The sequence below is a fragment of the Oryctolagus cuniculus genome, chromosome 7 (genome assembly GCF_964237555.1).
Source record: "Oryctolagus cuniculus chromosome 7, mOryCun1.1, whole genome shotgun sequence".
NCBI lineage: Eukaryota > Metazoa > Chordata > Mammalia > Lagomorpha > Leporidae > Oryctolagus > Oryctolagus cuniculus.
The window spans coordinates 85381421-85399262 of NC_091438.1; the positions used below are offsets into that span (position 1 = coordinate 85381421).

Genomic DNA, 17842 nt, shown 5'->3' on the forward strand with positions numbered 1-17842 from the left:
TCCCAGTGGAAAGAATGGGTCATCAAGGAAGGAGGTACCTTTCTCTGAAGGGAGGAGAGAACTTCCACTTTGACCATGGCCTTGTCTAAATATGATCAGAGTCAGTGAACTCAGGGGGCTTCCATAGCCTTGGCAGGTCATGACAAGAGCCTAGGGTGATTACTGAGGCCATAAACAAGAGTGTCAATTTGTTAAGTCAACAACAGGAGTCACTGTGCACTTACTCCTCATGTAGGATCTCTGTCCTTAATGTGCTGTACATTGGGATTTAATGCTATAACTAGTACTCAAACAGTATTTTTCACTTTATGTTTCTGTGTGGTAGCAAACTGTTGAAATCTTTACTTAATGTATGCTAAACCGATCTTCTGTATATAAAGAGAATCGAAAATTAATCTTGATGTGAATGGATGGGGAGAGGGAGTGGATAAGGGGAGGGTTGTGGGTTGGAGGGACGTTATGGGGGGGGAAGCCATTGTAATCCATATTCTGTACTTTGGGAATTTATATTCATTAAATAAAAGTTTAAAAAAAAGAAATAGTTAAGTTACAATGGGTTGTTTGTTCTGACTGTCAGTATATTTAGGATCAACAGCTTTGGTAATAAGATATTTAACACTAAGTCAAGCATAATTTCAACATTATGCAAAACTCAGCTAAAGACAAATTTTACTTTACCATATATTAACCATAGTGTGAATTTGATTAAATTGTCTTAATATTCAGTTGACCATAAAGTAAGCTAATGTTGAGCAGACATATTGGCCTTAATAGTGATATCTTTTGTTTCATTTTGAAAAATATTACTGTAACTTTTGACACATGTTATCATTTGTAGTTTCTAATTTAATATTAGTTGATTTTGGCCGGCACCGCGGCTCACTAGGCTAATCCTCCACCTTGCAGCGCCGGCACACCGGGTTCTAGTCCTGGTCGGGGCGCCGGATTCTGTCCCGGTTGCTCCTCTTCCAGGCCAGCTCTGTGCTGTGGCCCAGGAGTGCAGTGAAGGATGGCCCAAATGCTTGGGCCCTGCACCCCATGGAAGACCAGGAGAAGCACCTGGCTCCTGGTTTCGGATCAGTGCGATGTGCTGGCCGCAGCTCACTGGCCGCGGCGGCCATTGGAGGGTGAACCAACGGCAAAGGAAGACCTTTCTCTCTGTCTCTCTCTCTCACTGTCCACTTTGCCTCTCTGCCTGTCAAAAAAAAAATATTAGTTGATTTTAACATTATTCACTCATTCAACATTTCAGTAAAAATTATTGAATGCCTGTTAAGTACTAGGAACTATTCTTGTTCTAGAAATAAAAAGATGGATAAGAAGCTTTCCAGTGTATTATATTCTGTGGAATACAGAAAAATAAGTGGTTAGTTGAGCAACGGGAAGTAGCATGCATGCTAAGCACACAGGGTGTGCAATATTGAAGAAGCACTAGAAGAAGGATAGACCTATTGGCCTATCAGTTAAGATGCCAGTTAGGACAGATGTGTCCATATCACAATGCCTGGGTTCAATGCCTAACTCAGGCTTCTGACTCCAGCTTCTTGCTAATGTAGGCCGATAGTTCATGAAAGAGAATGCATGCATGAAAGAATTTGGAAGATTTAGAGATCTACAAATAGTTCAGTACAGATGAAATACAGGATATGTTGGGGAGAGTAGGTAGAGGTGAGGACTAGACCTCACTAAGGCTAAGGACATGTACTTTTTCATTCAGTTCACTGGGATTTTAATCCTACAAAATCCCCTTATTCACTGGTTGGTTATTTAACTGTTCCATTTCCTTAAGTGTAAAATGTAAATGTTGTATAGTAATATCTCAATAAATTGTAGCAACCATTGTTAAGAATGTCATAGTTCATTCTCTAAACATAAAGATCTACTGGATTATTTTAACTAAATAATGACATGACTGAATTTCTGTTTTACAAGTAGAAGGTAGTTAGCACTGTGGAGAGAATTAAGTCAGGAATTCAAATTAAGAGTATGGACAAAATACTGTTTGCAGTCAGTTTAGGCTGCTGTAATAAATTATTATAGAATGGGTGGCTCAAGCAGCAAGCATTAAGCTTTCACAGTTGATAGAAAGTGGGAAGTCCATGCCAAGGTGCCCACATACTCAGTGTCTGGTGAGGGCCCTCTTCCTGGTTTTCAGAGGCTACCTTCTTGTAGCCTCACATGGTGAAAAGACCACTCTGTTCTTTTATGTCTCTTTTTATAAGGGCACTAGTCTCCTTCATGAGTACTCCACCCTCATGACTTCATTACCTCCAGAAAGGCCACCTCTAAACACCACCACGCTGGGGCTGAGAGCCTCAACCTATGACTTTTGGAGAAACACGAACATTCAGCCCGTGGTACATGAGTCATACTGACTTAAGACAGTTGCTATGAGGGTGAAACAGTAGTATTTTGGAGAGGTTTGGAAGTGAAATGAATAGGAGTTGGTAACCCATTCATAGGTAGGTGAGGGAAAGGAGTTGTGCAAGAACACTATCTTTGACAAATAGATCCAACAGGAAAAGCCTGCACAGACAGTATTCACATTTTTAAATGTTACATTAAATAATAGTTTATTAAAATTAGCACAAAAGTGAATATCCAACCTATTTATGAATATGAATGATAGTTAAGGGCAAGAGCTTGAAAATGCTCAATTTTGAATCATGTGTCAGACCTGACACAAAAAGATAATGTTAACTCTTAATTCTTTTACTTACAGCAAACCAAAAGTATACTACATGCAAAATGTGCTTTGTCTCTATTTCTTCCAGGGCCCCCAAGGACCAAGAGGTCAACCAGGGCCTCCAGTGAGTTTCTTTACATTGATATCTGCTTACCATTGATGTTGATAGCTCTGCCTGACTTGAGATAAAGAATTAGTAAATTTGTTTTATTTGTTGTGTTACAGGGTCCACCTGGAGCACCAGGCCCTAGAGTAAGTTTTCTTTGTTTGGTTTTATTTTGTTTTATTTTAGAATTTCATATTAACATTTTAAAAGTTTTTCTGTTAATACCTTGTTAGGGATGTTCCTCTTGTGTACCTCTGTTCTTCATGCTAATTTGATGAAAACCCAGTTCAACCACACTAATTTTAAGTCTCATTCTTCTTACCTAAAAAGTGGAGATAATATCTCTTACCTTCTCAAGTGGTTTTGAGCATTAAATAAAAACATTCAGCACAGTGTATTACAACATCATAAGTGCCAAAAAAAAAAAAAATGCTAACTCCCTCCATTTCTTCCTATATCTAGGTCTTAGCTCTCATTCTAAAAAATGTTCTTTTTTACCAACCAGAATTACTCATTTTCTAGGTTTTATTTGAATCCTTCCTGGTTGCTCCTGGCTGTTGAAGCCCTCAGCTTCTCATGTATTTGCTGTCTGACAGCTCAGCCTTGCCACCCTTATCTGTGAGGCAGAGCCTCTGCTGCTTCAGCTGTGACTTCTCAGCTGGGTTTCCCTCGTTTCCTCTCTGCTTGAGAAATATCTTTGTTTTCCTGCTTCCTATCAGAGAGCTCCTTCCATCTCCAACCTATCCCACCCCGCTTCTTCAGCCCTCCAGGTCCAATGCAATGGTGCTTGGTCACACTTCCTTTCTAAAGATCCATTCATGGCTATACTGTCCCAGACAACAGTCAGTCCGGCACCGTCCAAGTCATACTCACCGTTTCCATGTGCTGCTCTGAGGTCATTTAGACCTCTGATGGGTCTGGGTGGTGATGCAGACCGTTTCACTCTCAACAGATTTGGAGCTCTTCATTTCCCTTGATTTTTTCATGTGGGGCGAGGATTATCTTTCTTGAGTGTCTTCCTGTAGCACCAGCATCCCATATGGGCGCTGGTTCTAGTACCAACTGCTCCACTTCTGATACAGCTCTCTGCTATGGCCTAGGAAAGCAGGAGAAAGTGGCCCAAGTCCTTGTGCCCCTGCACTTGTGTGGGAGCCCCAGAAGAAATTCCTGGCTCCTGGCTTCAGATCAGCCCAGCTCCAGCTGCTGCAGCAGTTTGAGGAGTGCACCAGCAAATGGAAGACCTTTCTTTCTGTCTTTCCCTCTCTCTATGTGTAGCTTACCTCTCAAAAATATAAATAAAATCTTAATACAAAAACAAAAGGCATGTAGTGAAACTCTGGGACATGTGTCCTGTCCTGCTTGGAAAACATGTATTCCCATATTGCCAAAATGAAGTAGGACATGTTGGAAATTTTGCTCTGAACAAAATGTGTATAAGAATATATACTGGGGCTGGTGCTGTGGCGTAGCTGGTAAAGATACCGCCTGCAGTTCCAGTATCCCATATGGGTGCTGATTTGTGTCCTAGCTGCTCCACTTCCCATCCAGCTCTCCTTGGCCTGGGAAAGCAGTAGAAGATGGCCCAAGTCCTTGGGCCCCAGCACCCATGTGGGAGACCCGGAGGAATCTCCTGGCTTCAGATCAGCACAGCTCTGGCCATTTCAGTCATCTGGGGAGTAAATCAGCAAATGGAAGTCTCCTCCCTCTCCCTCTCTCCCTGCCTCTCCTTCTCTCCCTCTCTCCCTCCCTCTCCCTCCCTCTCCCTCCCTCTCCCTCTCTCTCCCTCCCTCTCCCTCTCTCCCCCTCTCTCCCTCTCTCTCCCTCTCTCCCTCTCCCTCTCTCCCTCTCCCTCTCTCCCTGCCTCTCTGCCTTTAAAGTAAATAAATAAAACTTAAAAAAGAATATATACTTTGAGGAATTATTGAAGGATTAAATGAGAAAGTATGTTGCTAAACACAGCATGGGTACTCAGTGTCAGCTTTCTTTATTTGCTTTTTTTCTCCCTTTCTTTTCTTTTTCCTTCTTATTGGTCAATATGACAGCAGGTTTTCATATACTGTCTTTCTGGTATTTTTCAGAATCCACTGTTGGAAAATGTCAGTTTATCTCTGAGAATAAGATTTTCTGGAGCAGGAGTCTAAATGACAATGAGAAGATATCTACATATTCTTTTTAAAGTCAGTTTATGGTCATATATCTTTCATGAAAACTTGTTAATTCCATCCCCTTATCACACTGCAAGATAGAATTGATCACTTCCCTTTCTTTGTTCATACTCTTTTCTTTGCTCTTTTAAATTTTTTTAATATTTATGTGTTTATCTATTCATTTGAAAGACAAATTGAGGGAAAAAGAAAGACTCCCCAGATGGCTGCAATAGCCAGCACTGGGCCAGGCTGAAGCCAGGAACCATGAGTTCAATCCCAGTCTCCCACATGGGTAGTAGGAACTTCAGCCATCATCCACTGCCTCTGGAACACATCAGCAGGGAACTTGACTGGAAGCAGAATATCCAGGACTTGAATCAGCGCTCCAACATGGGATGTGGGTGCTCCAAATGGGGCTTAACCCTCTGTCCCACAACACCTGTCCCCTATACTCATTTATCTTTTTTTATCGGTCTCCCCTACTAGACTGTGGACTCTCTGAAGATAGAGACTATTTTTGGTTTATTTTCCATTCTACCCCTTAATAAGTGTTTTCTAAATGAATAAATGAATTTGAGAAAACAAATTGCACCTCTTCAAAATGTTCAATGGGAACCAGAAAGCTACAAGACTTCATCTGAAGAGAAACAGCAATTAGAATTAGACAGAATCATAGAACTACAAGTCCTCTCAGTAATTGTTTCGCTGTTATTTCAGACTGTGAGTTGTGATTCATTGGTCAGTAGGTCATGAAACCAATTTAGTGAATCTCATTTAGCATTCTTTTGGAATGAAATAGAATAGAAAAAAATCATGGGAATGACTACTTAGTGGGCTTGGACTTTATTTTGCAGGTTATGAAAGTGTTCTGAAATCAGACAGTGATAATGGTTGCAGAACATTGTGAAGCTACTAAAGACAACAGAACTGTACACTTTAAAATGGAGAAGGATGAGTGTTTGGCCTAGATGTTAAGACCCCAGTCAGCATGCTCACATCCCTCATCTGATTGCCTGGGTTCAATACCTGGCTGCAGCTCCAGATTCCAGCTTCCTATTGATGTGGATCCTAGAATATTGTGGAACTGGCTCCAGTAGTTGAGTTCCTGCTGCCCATGTGTTAGGGCAGGACTGAGTTCCTATCTCTCAACTTTTTCCGCCAACTCCCAGACCCCACCCTGCTACTGTGGCCATCTGGGGAATGAGCCAATAGATGAATTCATATTCTCATTCTCTCTCTCTCTCTCTCTCCTCCCCTCCCTCCCGCCCTCTCTTCTTCACTCCCTTCCTCTATATGTCTTTTTCTTTCTCTTTCCTTCTCTCTCTCTCTTTCAAATAATTAAACAAATATTGAATAAAATGGTAGATTTGACATTACATGAATTTTACCTCAATAAAAAAAAATAAATATAGAGGTAAATTCAAACATTTCCTAAGGCCACAGAGCTTACAAGTAGTACAGACAGAAAATATAAATTTACATTAACCTTAAGATAACTGTTTAGCTTTATATATTTAAATTTAAGTTTTGTTTTGACAAAATATACATAACATAAAATTTACCATTTTAACCATTTTTAATTGTCCAGTTCAGTGACATTAAGTGCATTCACATTATTGAACAACTATCACCATTCTCCATTTTTTTTTTTTTTTTGACAGGAAGAGTGGATAGAGAGAGAGACAGAGAGAAAGGTCTTCCTTTTGCCATTGGTTCACCCTCCAATGGCCGCTGCGGCCGGCACACTACGGCCGGCGCACTGCGGCCGGCGCACCGCGCTGGTCCGAAGGCAGGAGCCAGGTGCTTCTCCTGGTCTCCCATGGGGTGCAGGGCCCAAGAACCTGGGCCATCCTCCACTGTACTCCCTGGCCACAGCAGAGAGCTGGCCTGGAAGAGGGGCAACCGGGACAGAATCTGGCGCCCCGACCGGGACTAGAACCCGGTGTGCCGGCGCCGCAAGGCCGAGGATTAGCCTATTGAGCCACGGCTCCAGCGTCCACTCTCCATTCTTAAAACCTTTTTCGGGGCCAACCGTGGCACAGAAGGTTAATCCTCCGCCTGCAGCGCCAGCATCCCATATGGGCTCGGTTCTAGTCCTGGCTGCTCTCATCCAGCTCTCTGCTATGGCCTGCGAAAGCAGTAGAAGATGGCCCAAGTGCTTGGCCCCTGCACCTGCTTGGGAGACCAGGAAGAAGTTCCTAGCTCCTGGCTTCGGATCAGTGCAGCTCTGGCCCTAGCAGCCATTTTGGGGGTGAACCAACGGAAGGAAGACCTTCCTCTCTGTCTCTCCTTCTCAGTCTGTAACTCTACCTCTCAAATAAATAAACAAAATCTTTAAAAACAAAAATTTCATCTTCCAGAACTGAAACTCCTGCTGTAACAGAGCTTCAAATTCAACCAGAGGGAAGAGTTCAGGGCCTTCTCTCTTTCCTGCACATGTACACAGCCCTACACATGCATATGAATTTCCATATTTCCTTGAATATGTAAAGTTTTTTTCCTTGAATATGTCACAGTTTTTAAAACTCTCTGTAGACATATCATTCCCGATCTTTTCTTTGTAAACTATTTGGTTAGGTTATTGTTTGCTCCAACTGTTTTCCAGCCACAAAGTTAAACAACTCCCTCTAAATCTTTTTAAAATGTTCCTGGAAAAAAGACTTTTTGCACTGGATGATGTCTGAGTCAGGTGAAATAAGGACAACCTTGCAAATGATGTCCTCCAGGGAACACCAGATAGTTCAAATAATGACAATTCCCTGAAAATGAGGTTTGGAAGCAATTCTAGCTCCATTCTTTTTCCTTCTTATAACTATCAGGCTGCTGGTTTTCACTGTGATTGCAGGCTATTGGTTTTGTCAAAAGACAAAATTACAACAAAGTTAGTTTAGTATAAAGTAAAATCAATATTTCAATGAGCTGAGCAGAGTAGTTTGGCTTTATAGGCAGAAAAGGACTAAAGAAAGTAGTAACAGAGAACAAAAAAAGATGATTATTCACTTCAAAGTTACTTTCCATATAGTGTTAAAACAGAGGACACTTTCTTATTACCCTGACTTCAGTTGATTGGAACCGCCTAGTTTTTGGAAAATTGGTCCATTTCCAAGTTAGGTTTGATTATACAAGGCATTTACCACAGGTGACTTCATTTCATGAGACTAGTCCAAGACAATGGTCTCCCATAAACTTTGTTTTAGAAGGTTTTTATATGAATATAAAGTTCATATGTACAGCTTTTAGGAATATAGTGGTTTTTTCACCGCTTTCCTGCTGTCCCACCCCCACTCCCATCCCACCTCCTATTCCCTCTCCCACTCCATTCTTCATTAAGATTCATTTTTAATTGACTTTATACACAGAAGACCAACTCTATAGCAAGTAGATACTTCAACTGTTTGCACCCACACAGACACACAAAGTATAAAGTACAGTTTGAAGACAAGTTTTACCATTAATTCTCATAGTATACCTTATTAAGGACAGAGGTCCAACATGGGGAGTAAGTGCACAGTGACTCCTGTTTTTAATTTAACAGTTAACACTCTTATTTTGGACATCAGTGACCACCTGAGGCTCTTGACATGAGCTGCCAAGGCTATGGAAGTTGAGTCCACAAACTCAATCTGTACTTAGGCAGGTCTATATGTAAAGTGGAAGTTCTCTCCTGCCTTCAGAGAAAAGCACATCCTTCTTTGATAGCCTCTTTCTTTCACTGGGATCCTACTCACAGAGATCCTTCATGCAGAACAGTTTTTGTCACTATGCCTTGGCTTTCCATTCCTGAAATTCTCTCCTGGGATTTTCAGCCAGATCCAAATGCCTTAGGGGCTGATTCTAAGGTCAGAGTGCTGTTTAGGGCATTTGTCATCCTATGAGTCTGCTGCGTGGACTGCTTCCCATATTGGAACTTTCTCTCCTTTTTAATTCTATCTATTGTTATTACCAGACACTTGGTCTTATTTATGTGATCCCTTTGACATTACAGTTTTTAAAACTACTGCTGATCTGTAAAGATGGACACGGGAATTAGGGAATGTTAAAACTCCACAAACTCAACAGTGTTACCAATATATTTCTTCTCTTAATGCTCCCAAGATTGATTCATGCATTTTCTGTTTCTGTAATTCTGAAAAACTTGCTGACAATTTTTGCCAGTTTTCCTATTACTTTTGTAGAACAGAGAATTCTGGGAGGTTGTTACTACACCATATTTGTTGACTGTCTCCTAAATCTTTGTTTTGTTTTTTTTTTTTTTAAGATTTATTTATGTATTTTGAAAGTCAGAGTTACAGAGAGGGAAAGACAGAGATCTTGCATCCACTGGCTCATTCCCTGGATGGCTGGATCTTACATCTGCTGGTTCACTCCCCAGATGACTGCAACAGCCAGCACTGGGCCAGGTTGAAGCTAGGAGCTAGGAGCTTCATTCTTGCCTCTCACATGGGTGTCAAGGGCCCAGAAACATCATCCATCTTCTGCTGCTTTTCCCAGGCCATTAGCAGGGAGCTAGATCAGAAATGGAGCAGCTGGTACACAAAATTACTCCCACATGGGATGCTGGTATCGCAGGGAGAGACATCTGCTGATTGACTCCCAAGCTGGCCACAACATCTGGGGTGCAGCTAGGCTGAAACCAGGAGCCAGGAGTTTTATCCTGATCTTCCACACCGTGAGTGCAGGGACCCAAGCACTTGGGCCATCTTCCATTGCTCTCTCAGGCACATTAGCAGGAGCTGGACCAGAAGTCAATCATCTGGGATTCCAACCAGTACTAATGTGGTATGCTGTCATCCCAGGCAATGGCTTAACCTGCTGCACCACAGTGCTGGCACCAAACTAGCCACTTTCATCATGGAACATCATTTTTACTTGACACACTATAGTGTTATTAACACCTGAGTATTTAGCAATTATTTTATTGAAAATTAACTGAATCTTCCATTGTGAGGAAAATAATAGAATTTGATGCCAATGATAAACATCAAGCTTTCTAGTAAAATAAGAATTGGGGGTAGGCACTGTGGCTTAAGATGCTGCTTTGGACACCCACATCTCATATATGAGTACCAGCTCAAGTCCTGGCTACTCTGCTTCAAATCCAGCTCCCTGCTAGTATGCTGGGAACCAATAGATGATAGCTGAAGTAACCACACAGAGAAGATCCTAATGAGTTCCTGGCTCCTAGCTACGACCTAATCCAGCCTGGCCATTGCAGTCATTTGGAAAGTGAACCAGTAGATGATAGGTCTTTTTCTCTTTTTTCTCTGTGCCATTCTGTCTTTCAAATAAATAAATAAGTACATCTTTATAAAAAGAATTAGGGCAAATTTGTATCTATCACTATGATTTGACAGTCTCCCAAGTAGTTATGATAAGATTGAGATTGGTGATTATGTTAACAAGTATAATCTTTATCTTAAATAATGAAATATGTTAGTGTTTGGAAGATCTGCATAATTGCATGAATCAATATTTTCTGAGTGATCAATGCATTATGTTAACAAAATCACACATAGGTAAAAAATCCTACCAAGATTTGAGATAGACTAATGGATTTTGATATAAAATACATAGGCTGTTTATTGCTGTGGTTTCAGTTTTAACATTGCAACTAGGCTTACTAACTGTTGAGAAACTACTACTTCTCAGAGAATAATATCCATATTTATCTGAAAATACTACTAAAATATCCTTTTTACAACTGCTTATCTCTAGGAGGTCAGCTTTTCTTCATGTATTTCAACTAAAATAACATCACAACCAATTGAATAGAGAAGCAAATATGAGAATTTAGCTGTTATCTATTAATCCAGACATAAAAGGACACATATAAAAGTATGAGATACCAGTTATTTTATAGGAATTTTTTAAAGATTTATTTATTTATTTATTTGAAAGTCAGAGTTACACAGAGAGAAGAAAGCCAGAGAGAGGTCTTTCTTCAGATGGTTCACTCCCCAGTTGGCTGCAACGGCGGGAGCTGCGCCGATCTGAAGCCAGGAGCTTTTTCCGGGTCTCTCACATGGGTGCAGGGGCCCAAGGACTTGGGCCATCCTCCACTGCTGTCTCAGGCCATACAAGAGAGCTGGATCAGAAATGGAGCAGCTGGGTCTTGAACTGGCACCCATATGGGATGCTGGCACCCCAGGCCAGGGCATTAACCTGCTGCACCACAGCACCAGCCCCGAATATTTTATTTTTAATATATAATGAGTTTATTGTTATAAAATAGTTAACAAATCTGTCTTCTACAGTAAGTATCAAAAGTTATACTTCACATAAACAAAAGTTCTTTACTTTAAAAGTGTGAATTGAAGTCCAATTCTGAAGAGTTTGAGAACCACTATCCCAGGTTTTCTACTTAACGCCCTTACTCACCAACAAGGAACCAATGGAAAACATAAAGGGTGGCTATGGTTCAGCACCTAATTCACTTTCCTATGGTCCGTGCCAGCATGTTTTCTGTGGTTCACATCCAAAATCTGCCCATTTCTACAAGAAAGGTGATCAAAATTATTTAATCTGAAGAGAATATTTACGGTAACCTTTTCTGTTTCTTGAATAGCCATGTCTCACAGCCTCTATGCAAGGTGATTACATCTATCTGTAGATCTGCATATATACAATGAATCAGTTCTTTCCCAATATGAAAAACACATGGGAGGCAAGGAAAAGTATATTTTATTGATTGTTCCATCATTTTAAATAGTTCAGATTACCAACCATAAGTTATAAGAGTTCTGTTGAAAACAGTCTCTGTTATGTGGACGTCCAAGTAAAAAGATATCTTAACAGAATAGTCATTCTGAAAGCAATCAGATGGCTGGGTTCCTTTACACAGATGCCACTTCCCAGTACCTCCTCCCAACTTAAGCTTCTCACTTTCCAAGCTAATTTTTTTTAAAAATTACCAAAAATGTTCACTAATGGTTGTGCTGAGTCTTTCTCTAAAAATATCTTTTATTAAATACAGGAGGAGATTGGACTCATGCTGTGTTATTTCTTTTGGGACTAATGGTACATTTTCCAACTGCAGAAATTGTTTTTAAGACCGCAGAGGTATCAGATTAAACTAATGTGGTGACTACCTCAGGACAGTAGAATTTTATTCTATTTTCCTTCCAAGAATATAACTGTTAAAAATTACTACCGTTATTTATTCTTCACTTTACAATTTATTAACTGAGAGGATCAAATTTCTTTCTTCTTCCAGTTGAGTAACTTAGTGTGTATATGTGTTATCCTGTAGCAGAGACAAATATTTTTTCATTTGAGGTCTCTAAATTTTGATGCTGTTTTAATTAGGAGACCTTTGAGATTTGGATGAAGGCAGCATTTTGTCTTTTCCGATGGCCAGGCAATATTTGCAAGATCTGCCCAACCCTAAGAGCTGCAAACTCCATTCAGACGATAAGTCTAGTATTCTTTAACAACAGGGCTTTCACAGTTTGCAGCCTGTACTTTAGAGCACTCAGTGTTGAGCTTATTGCTGATCTTGAATGGTTTTGTTTTACACAGAAACAAATGGATATCAATGCTGCTATTCAAGCCTTGATTGAATCAAATGCTGCCCTACAGATGGAGGTAATATATCTGGCTTCACTTAGATTGGCATTCTCAATATACAAATTGAACAGAGAAAAATTTTTAGAGGCAAAAATGTGGATTTATCACAAAGGTTGTATTTAAAACAGACACAAAATACGAAGCTATTTCAAGAACATAGTAAATACTTTTGGTATGATTAAACAAATATATGCATAGGATGTTTTCTAAGGCAAACTTTTAAAACCAAAAAATGATACTGTTAAAGGATTTGTCTGTGAGGATTTTGGTATTATTGAAGCAAATAGTTAATAAAGTTAGCCATGCTTATTAAAATGGTATCTGTCACCACCATTTATTTATTTAAACTGATTATTCAATGTATAATTTTAAAAAACTTATACAGTAGAAATGGTGAATCTTCAAGTCTTATGTCAGCCTGAAAACTAAACTTTTAAGTGTCATCTTACCCTCTTTATTTATCATCAAGTTCAGTTAAACATATACAAATGTGTATGCTTAATGTAAACTGCTTTTACATCTTACCCCCAACTCGCTACACACAGTAGAAATACATTTTTCTTCTGCCTTGATCCATGTTGGTCATTAGGGGCTTTTTTTGCTTATTTGATTCTTATGATGACTTGGCAGAGCTACCAGAATACTGAAGTGACTTTAATCGACCACAGTGCAGAGATATTCAAAACTCTGAACTACCTTAGCAATTTACTGCACAGCATCAAGAATCCTCTTGGCACAAGAGATAACCCAGCACGAATCTGCAAAGATTTGCTCAACTGTGAACACAAAGTATCAGATGGTAAGTTCTTGGTTCCTCAAACTCTGTTGTCTAACTTCATTTCATCATTCCAGTGCATTTAAGATTTGCTGTGTATCATCCAAAATCTTAGACATTTTAATAAAACTCTGACAAAAGCCATTTTAATGTCATCAAAAACAGAATACTCTTACAAGAGGGCATACTTCTGATGCCACCGCATCTATATATATATATATATATATATATATATATATATATGTAATTTGCTTCGTGTTAAAAATTAAAATAGTTAGGACTGACCTTTGGATTAGTAAAATAACCTATCAGAACTTGGGAATTCAGGACCACTAATGTTGACAACATAAGGTCATAGAGTTCACTCTCGCTCTGTCTCTCCTCTCTCTGTAACTCTGACTCAAACATATATAAGTCTTTTTTAAAAAAAATGAAATACTATCATTTGCAACAAAATAGATATGACTGGAAACCATCACACTTAGTGAAATAAGCCAGCCTCAAAAAGACAAATACCATAGGTTCTCCCTGGTCTATAGTTACTAATAGATTACCTAAAAGGTAAACTATAGGAGTGAAATTGACACTTTAAGATATGATGATTTTTAACAGCTCTTGTCTCAACTGGAAGAGTGTTTTATTTTCTTCATACTGTTTGTTGAACTCTTTACTTAGTGTGGGGTTAATCTCATGAGTATAAAAATACTGAAAATAGGCCGGCGCCGTGGCTCACTAGGCTAATCCTCCGCCTTGTGGCGCCGGCACACCGGGTTCTAGTCCCGGTCGGGGCGCCGGATTCTGTCCCGGTTGCCCCTCTTCCAGGCCAGCTCTCTGCTGTGGCCAGGGAGTGCAGTGGAGGATGGCCCAAGTGCTTGGGCCCTGCACCCCATGGGAGACCAGGAGAAACACCTGGCTCCTGCCATCAGAACAGCACAGTGCGCTGGCCACAGCGCGCCAGCCACGCTGGCCATTGGAGGGTGAACCAACGGCAAAGGAAGACCTTTCTCTCTGTCTCTCTCTCTCACTGTCCACTCTGCCTGTCAAAAAATAAATAAATAAATAAATAAATAAAAAATACTGAAAATAGATCTTTGTAAAAAAAAAAAAGTATGAATGAGAATAGAAGAGAGAAGAGGAAGAAGGGTAGGAGTGTGGGCAGGAGGGAGGCTAAGGTAGAAAGTATCACTATGTTCCTGAATCTGTACAAATGAAATATATGAAATTTGTATACCTTAAATAAAATTTTTAAAATAAATAAAGGGGAAAAATACATAGGGGCCGGCACTGTGACACAGCAGGTTAAGCTGCTGCCTGCCATGCCAGCAACTCATATGGGTACCAGTTCAAGTCCCAGCTGTTCTGATTCTGATCCAGCTCCCTACTAATGCACCTGGAAAAGCGGCGGAAGATGTCCCAAGTGCTTGGGCCCCTGCATCCTGTGGGAAACCCAAATGAAGCTCCTGAATCCCAGCTCTCTGCTATAACCTGGGAAAATAGTAGAAGATGGACTAAGTCCTTGGGCCCCTGCACCCATGTGGGGGACCTGGAAGAAGCTCCTGGCTCCTGGCTTCAGATCAGCGCAGCTCTGGCCATTGCGGCCATCTGGGGAATGAACCAGCAGATGGAAGACCGACCTCTCTCTCTCTCTCTCTCTCTCTCTCTCTCTCTCTGCCTCTCCTTCTCTCTGTGTGTAACTCTGACTTTCAAATAAATAAATCTTTTAAAAAAAGAAAGTGATAGCAAGCCAACAAATAAAATCTTCTAAGAAAAATATCCCACAATTGCAGCAGTATGAGGTAATGGGTAATATAACATGATATAACATGATAGTAAATTCAACATGGAATGTTTTTAGAGAGAAAGTGGGGGAAATGGTCTGGAAGTAGCAATGGAGAGCAAGAAAGACACCTTTCTACCACTAGACACAAGGCTTAGGAGCTATGGCAGAACTTCAAAGGGCTGCTGGGAAGCAGTGTCCCCACTGCAAGGCCCTTTTGAGTTAGACCCTGTGGGCTCACAAAAACTATATTATGGTATAGGACTTTATGTACAGCTCACATTATCACCTGAAAGAAATTACAAAGCAACACAATGCCTGTATTCAAAACATTTCACTCCACATAACAATGAGAGTTTGCTTAATGGAAAACCTTTCATAAAAAATTGAAGGAGCTCACAGAATAGGAGAAAAGTATTTGCTTGGAAGAAAAGAGACAATGAATAAATATATGTGTTTATCCCATTAAATGAGACAGGAAGCCCACATCAGATTCTGGTGAAAAAATCCAGCAGTGGTCTCTACAAACTATACAATGTTCAGAATTCAGAGGAAACCAGACTAAGCCAGGCAGAACTCCTTCACTCCTTGCTTCAACGTTTCAATGAATTTGTGGCTCTGCAGATGTGGTCCCTGAACCAGAATTAGATTTCATTAGAATTGCAGATCCTAAAGCCCCATCCTAGCCTTAATGAATCAGCAATCCAGGGGGTGGGGCCCAGGATGTGTGCTGGGGCCCAGGATGTGTGCTTCAACGGGTGGTTTGTTGCACACACATATTTGAGAAATACTACAACAGAGGACAGTCCTTATGTTTGGAACTACCAGTTCAGCAAATAAGCACTTTGAAGGATTTGTGGAATAGTAGAGAAAAGAACACTCAAAAATGATCTGAAAGTTGAAAGAATACCAGGATGAGACACCAGTGGGGAATCTTTTTTCTTCCAGGGGCTATTTGGATATTTATAACATTGTTGCAGGCCACACAAAAATATCAACTTAAAAATTAGCCTATTTGCAAATCAATAAACAAACTGAAGAACAAAAACCAAGTGATTATTTCAATAGATGCAAAGAATGCATTTTATAAAATACAACATCCTTTTATGATGAAAACCTTAAGCAAGTTGGGTCTAGAAGGAATATTCCTCAACACAATCCAGGCAATCTATGACAAACCCACAGCCAGCATCTTATTGAATGGGGAAAGGTTGGAAGCATTCCAGTAAGATCTAGAACCAGACAGGGATGCCCACTCTCACCACTGCTATTCAATATAGTCCTGGAAGTTTTAGCCAGAGCCAATAGGCAAGAAAAAGAAATCAAAGGGATACAAATTAGAAAGGAGGAAGTCAAACTATCCTTATTTGCAGAAGACATGATTCTATATATAGCAGATCCAAAAGACTCCACTATGAGACTACTGGAACTCATAAAAGAGTTTGGTAAAGTGGCAGTATATGAAATTAACACACAAAAATCAGTAGCTTTTGTATACATAGACAATGCCATGGCTGAGAAAAAAACTTCTAAGATCAATCGCATTCACAATAACTACAAAAATAATTAAATACCTTAGAATAAATTTAACCAAGTAAGTCAAAGATCTCTATGATGAAAATTATAAAACATTAAATGAATAGGAAAGACAAAAAATGGGAAAATATTCCTTGTTCATAGATTGGAAGAATTAATATCAAAATGTCCATACTACTAAAAGCAATTTACAGATTCAATGCAATAACAATCAAAATACCAAGGACATTCTTCTCAGATCTAAAAAAAGCAATGATAAAATGCATATGGAAACACAAAAGATTCCAAATAGCTAAAGCAATCTTATACAACAAAAACATAGCCAGAGGCATCACAATACCAGATTTCCAGACATACTATAGGGAAGTTATCAAAAGAGCCTAGTACTGGCAGAAAAAGATGTGTAGATCTGTGGAATAGAATAGAAACTCCAGAAATCAATCCATGCATCTACAACCAACTTATCTTTGACAAAGAAACTAAAATCAATCCCAGGAGCAAGGACAGTCTCTTCAACAAATGGTACTGGGAAAACTGAATCTGCATGCAGAAGTATGAAGTGAGACCCCTACCTTACACCTTACATAAATCCACTAAAAGTGGTTCAAAGACCTAAATCCACAACCTGATACCATCAAATTACTAGAGAACATTGGGGAAATTCTGCAAGACATTGACATAGGCAAAGACTTCATGGAAAGGACCCCAGAAGTACAGGCAATCAAAGCCAAAATAGACTAGTGGGATTACATCATGCAAAGATGCTTCTGCCCTTCAAAAGAAACATTCAGCAAAGTAAAGAGGCTACCAACAGAATGGGAGGAAATATTTGCAAACTATGCAACTGAAAAGGGTTAATATACAGAATCTCTAAACAGCTCAAGAAACTCAACAACAAAGCAAACAATCCAGTTAAGAAATCTGCAAAAGACTTGGACGACATTTTTCAAAACAGGAAATTCAAATGGCCAACAGATACATGAAAGAATGCTTAGGATCACTAGTTGTCAGGGAAATGCAAATCAAAACCACAGTGAGGTTTCACCTTACTCCAGTTAGAATGGTTCTGATACAGAAATCAAGAAACAATAAATGCTGGTGAGGTTGTGGAGGAAAAGGTACCTTGCTCCGCTGTAGGTGGGAATGTAAACTGGTGGAGTCATTGTGGAAGACAGCATGGAGATACCTCAGAAACATGAAAATAGATCTACTCTGTAACCCAGCAATGCCACTCCTGGGAATTTACCTA

At 39.9% G+C, this 17842-nt stretch overlaps 1 protein-coding gene and 1 long non-coding RNA gene across 9 annotated transcripts in view; one reads left to right on the top strand and one right to left on the bottom strand.

Annotated features, from left to right (window-relative positions):
- COL24A1 (collagen type XXIV alpha 1 chain) overlaps window positions 1–17842 on the top strand; it is a 419676-nt gene that overhangs the window by 392159 nt on the left and 9675 nt on the right. For all 8 annotated transcript variants that reach the window (XM_070078137.1, XM_070078144.1, XM_070078142.1 and 5 more), the window contains 4 exons: window positions 2775–2810; window positions 2912–2938; window positions 12458–12523; window positions 13136–13304. In XM_070078137.1, coding sequence (XP_069934238.1) covers window positions 2775–2810; window positions 2912–2938; window positions 12458–12523; window positions 13136–13304 — 298 coding nt within the window. The remainder of the gene's footprint in view (window positions 1–2774; window positions 2811–2911; window positions 2939–12457; window positions 12524–13135; window positions 13305–17842) is intronic.
- The window catches only part of LOC127493426 (uncharacterized), a 68539-nt gene that overhangs the window by 18027 nt on the left and 32670 nt on the right, over window positions 1–17842 (bottom strand). Inside the window, exons 2-3 of the long non-coding RNA XR_007923563.2 lie at window positions 3666–3888; window positions 3018–3114 (exon numbers count right to left, since the gene is read on the bottom strand). This is a non-coding gene — a long non-coding RNA (uncharacterized lncRNA). The remainder of the gene's footprint in view (window positions 1–3017; window positions 3115–3665; window positions 3889–17842) is intronic.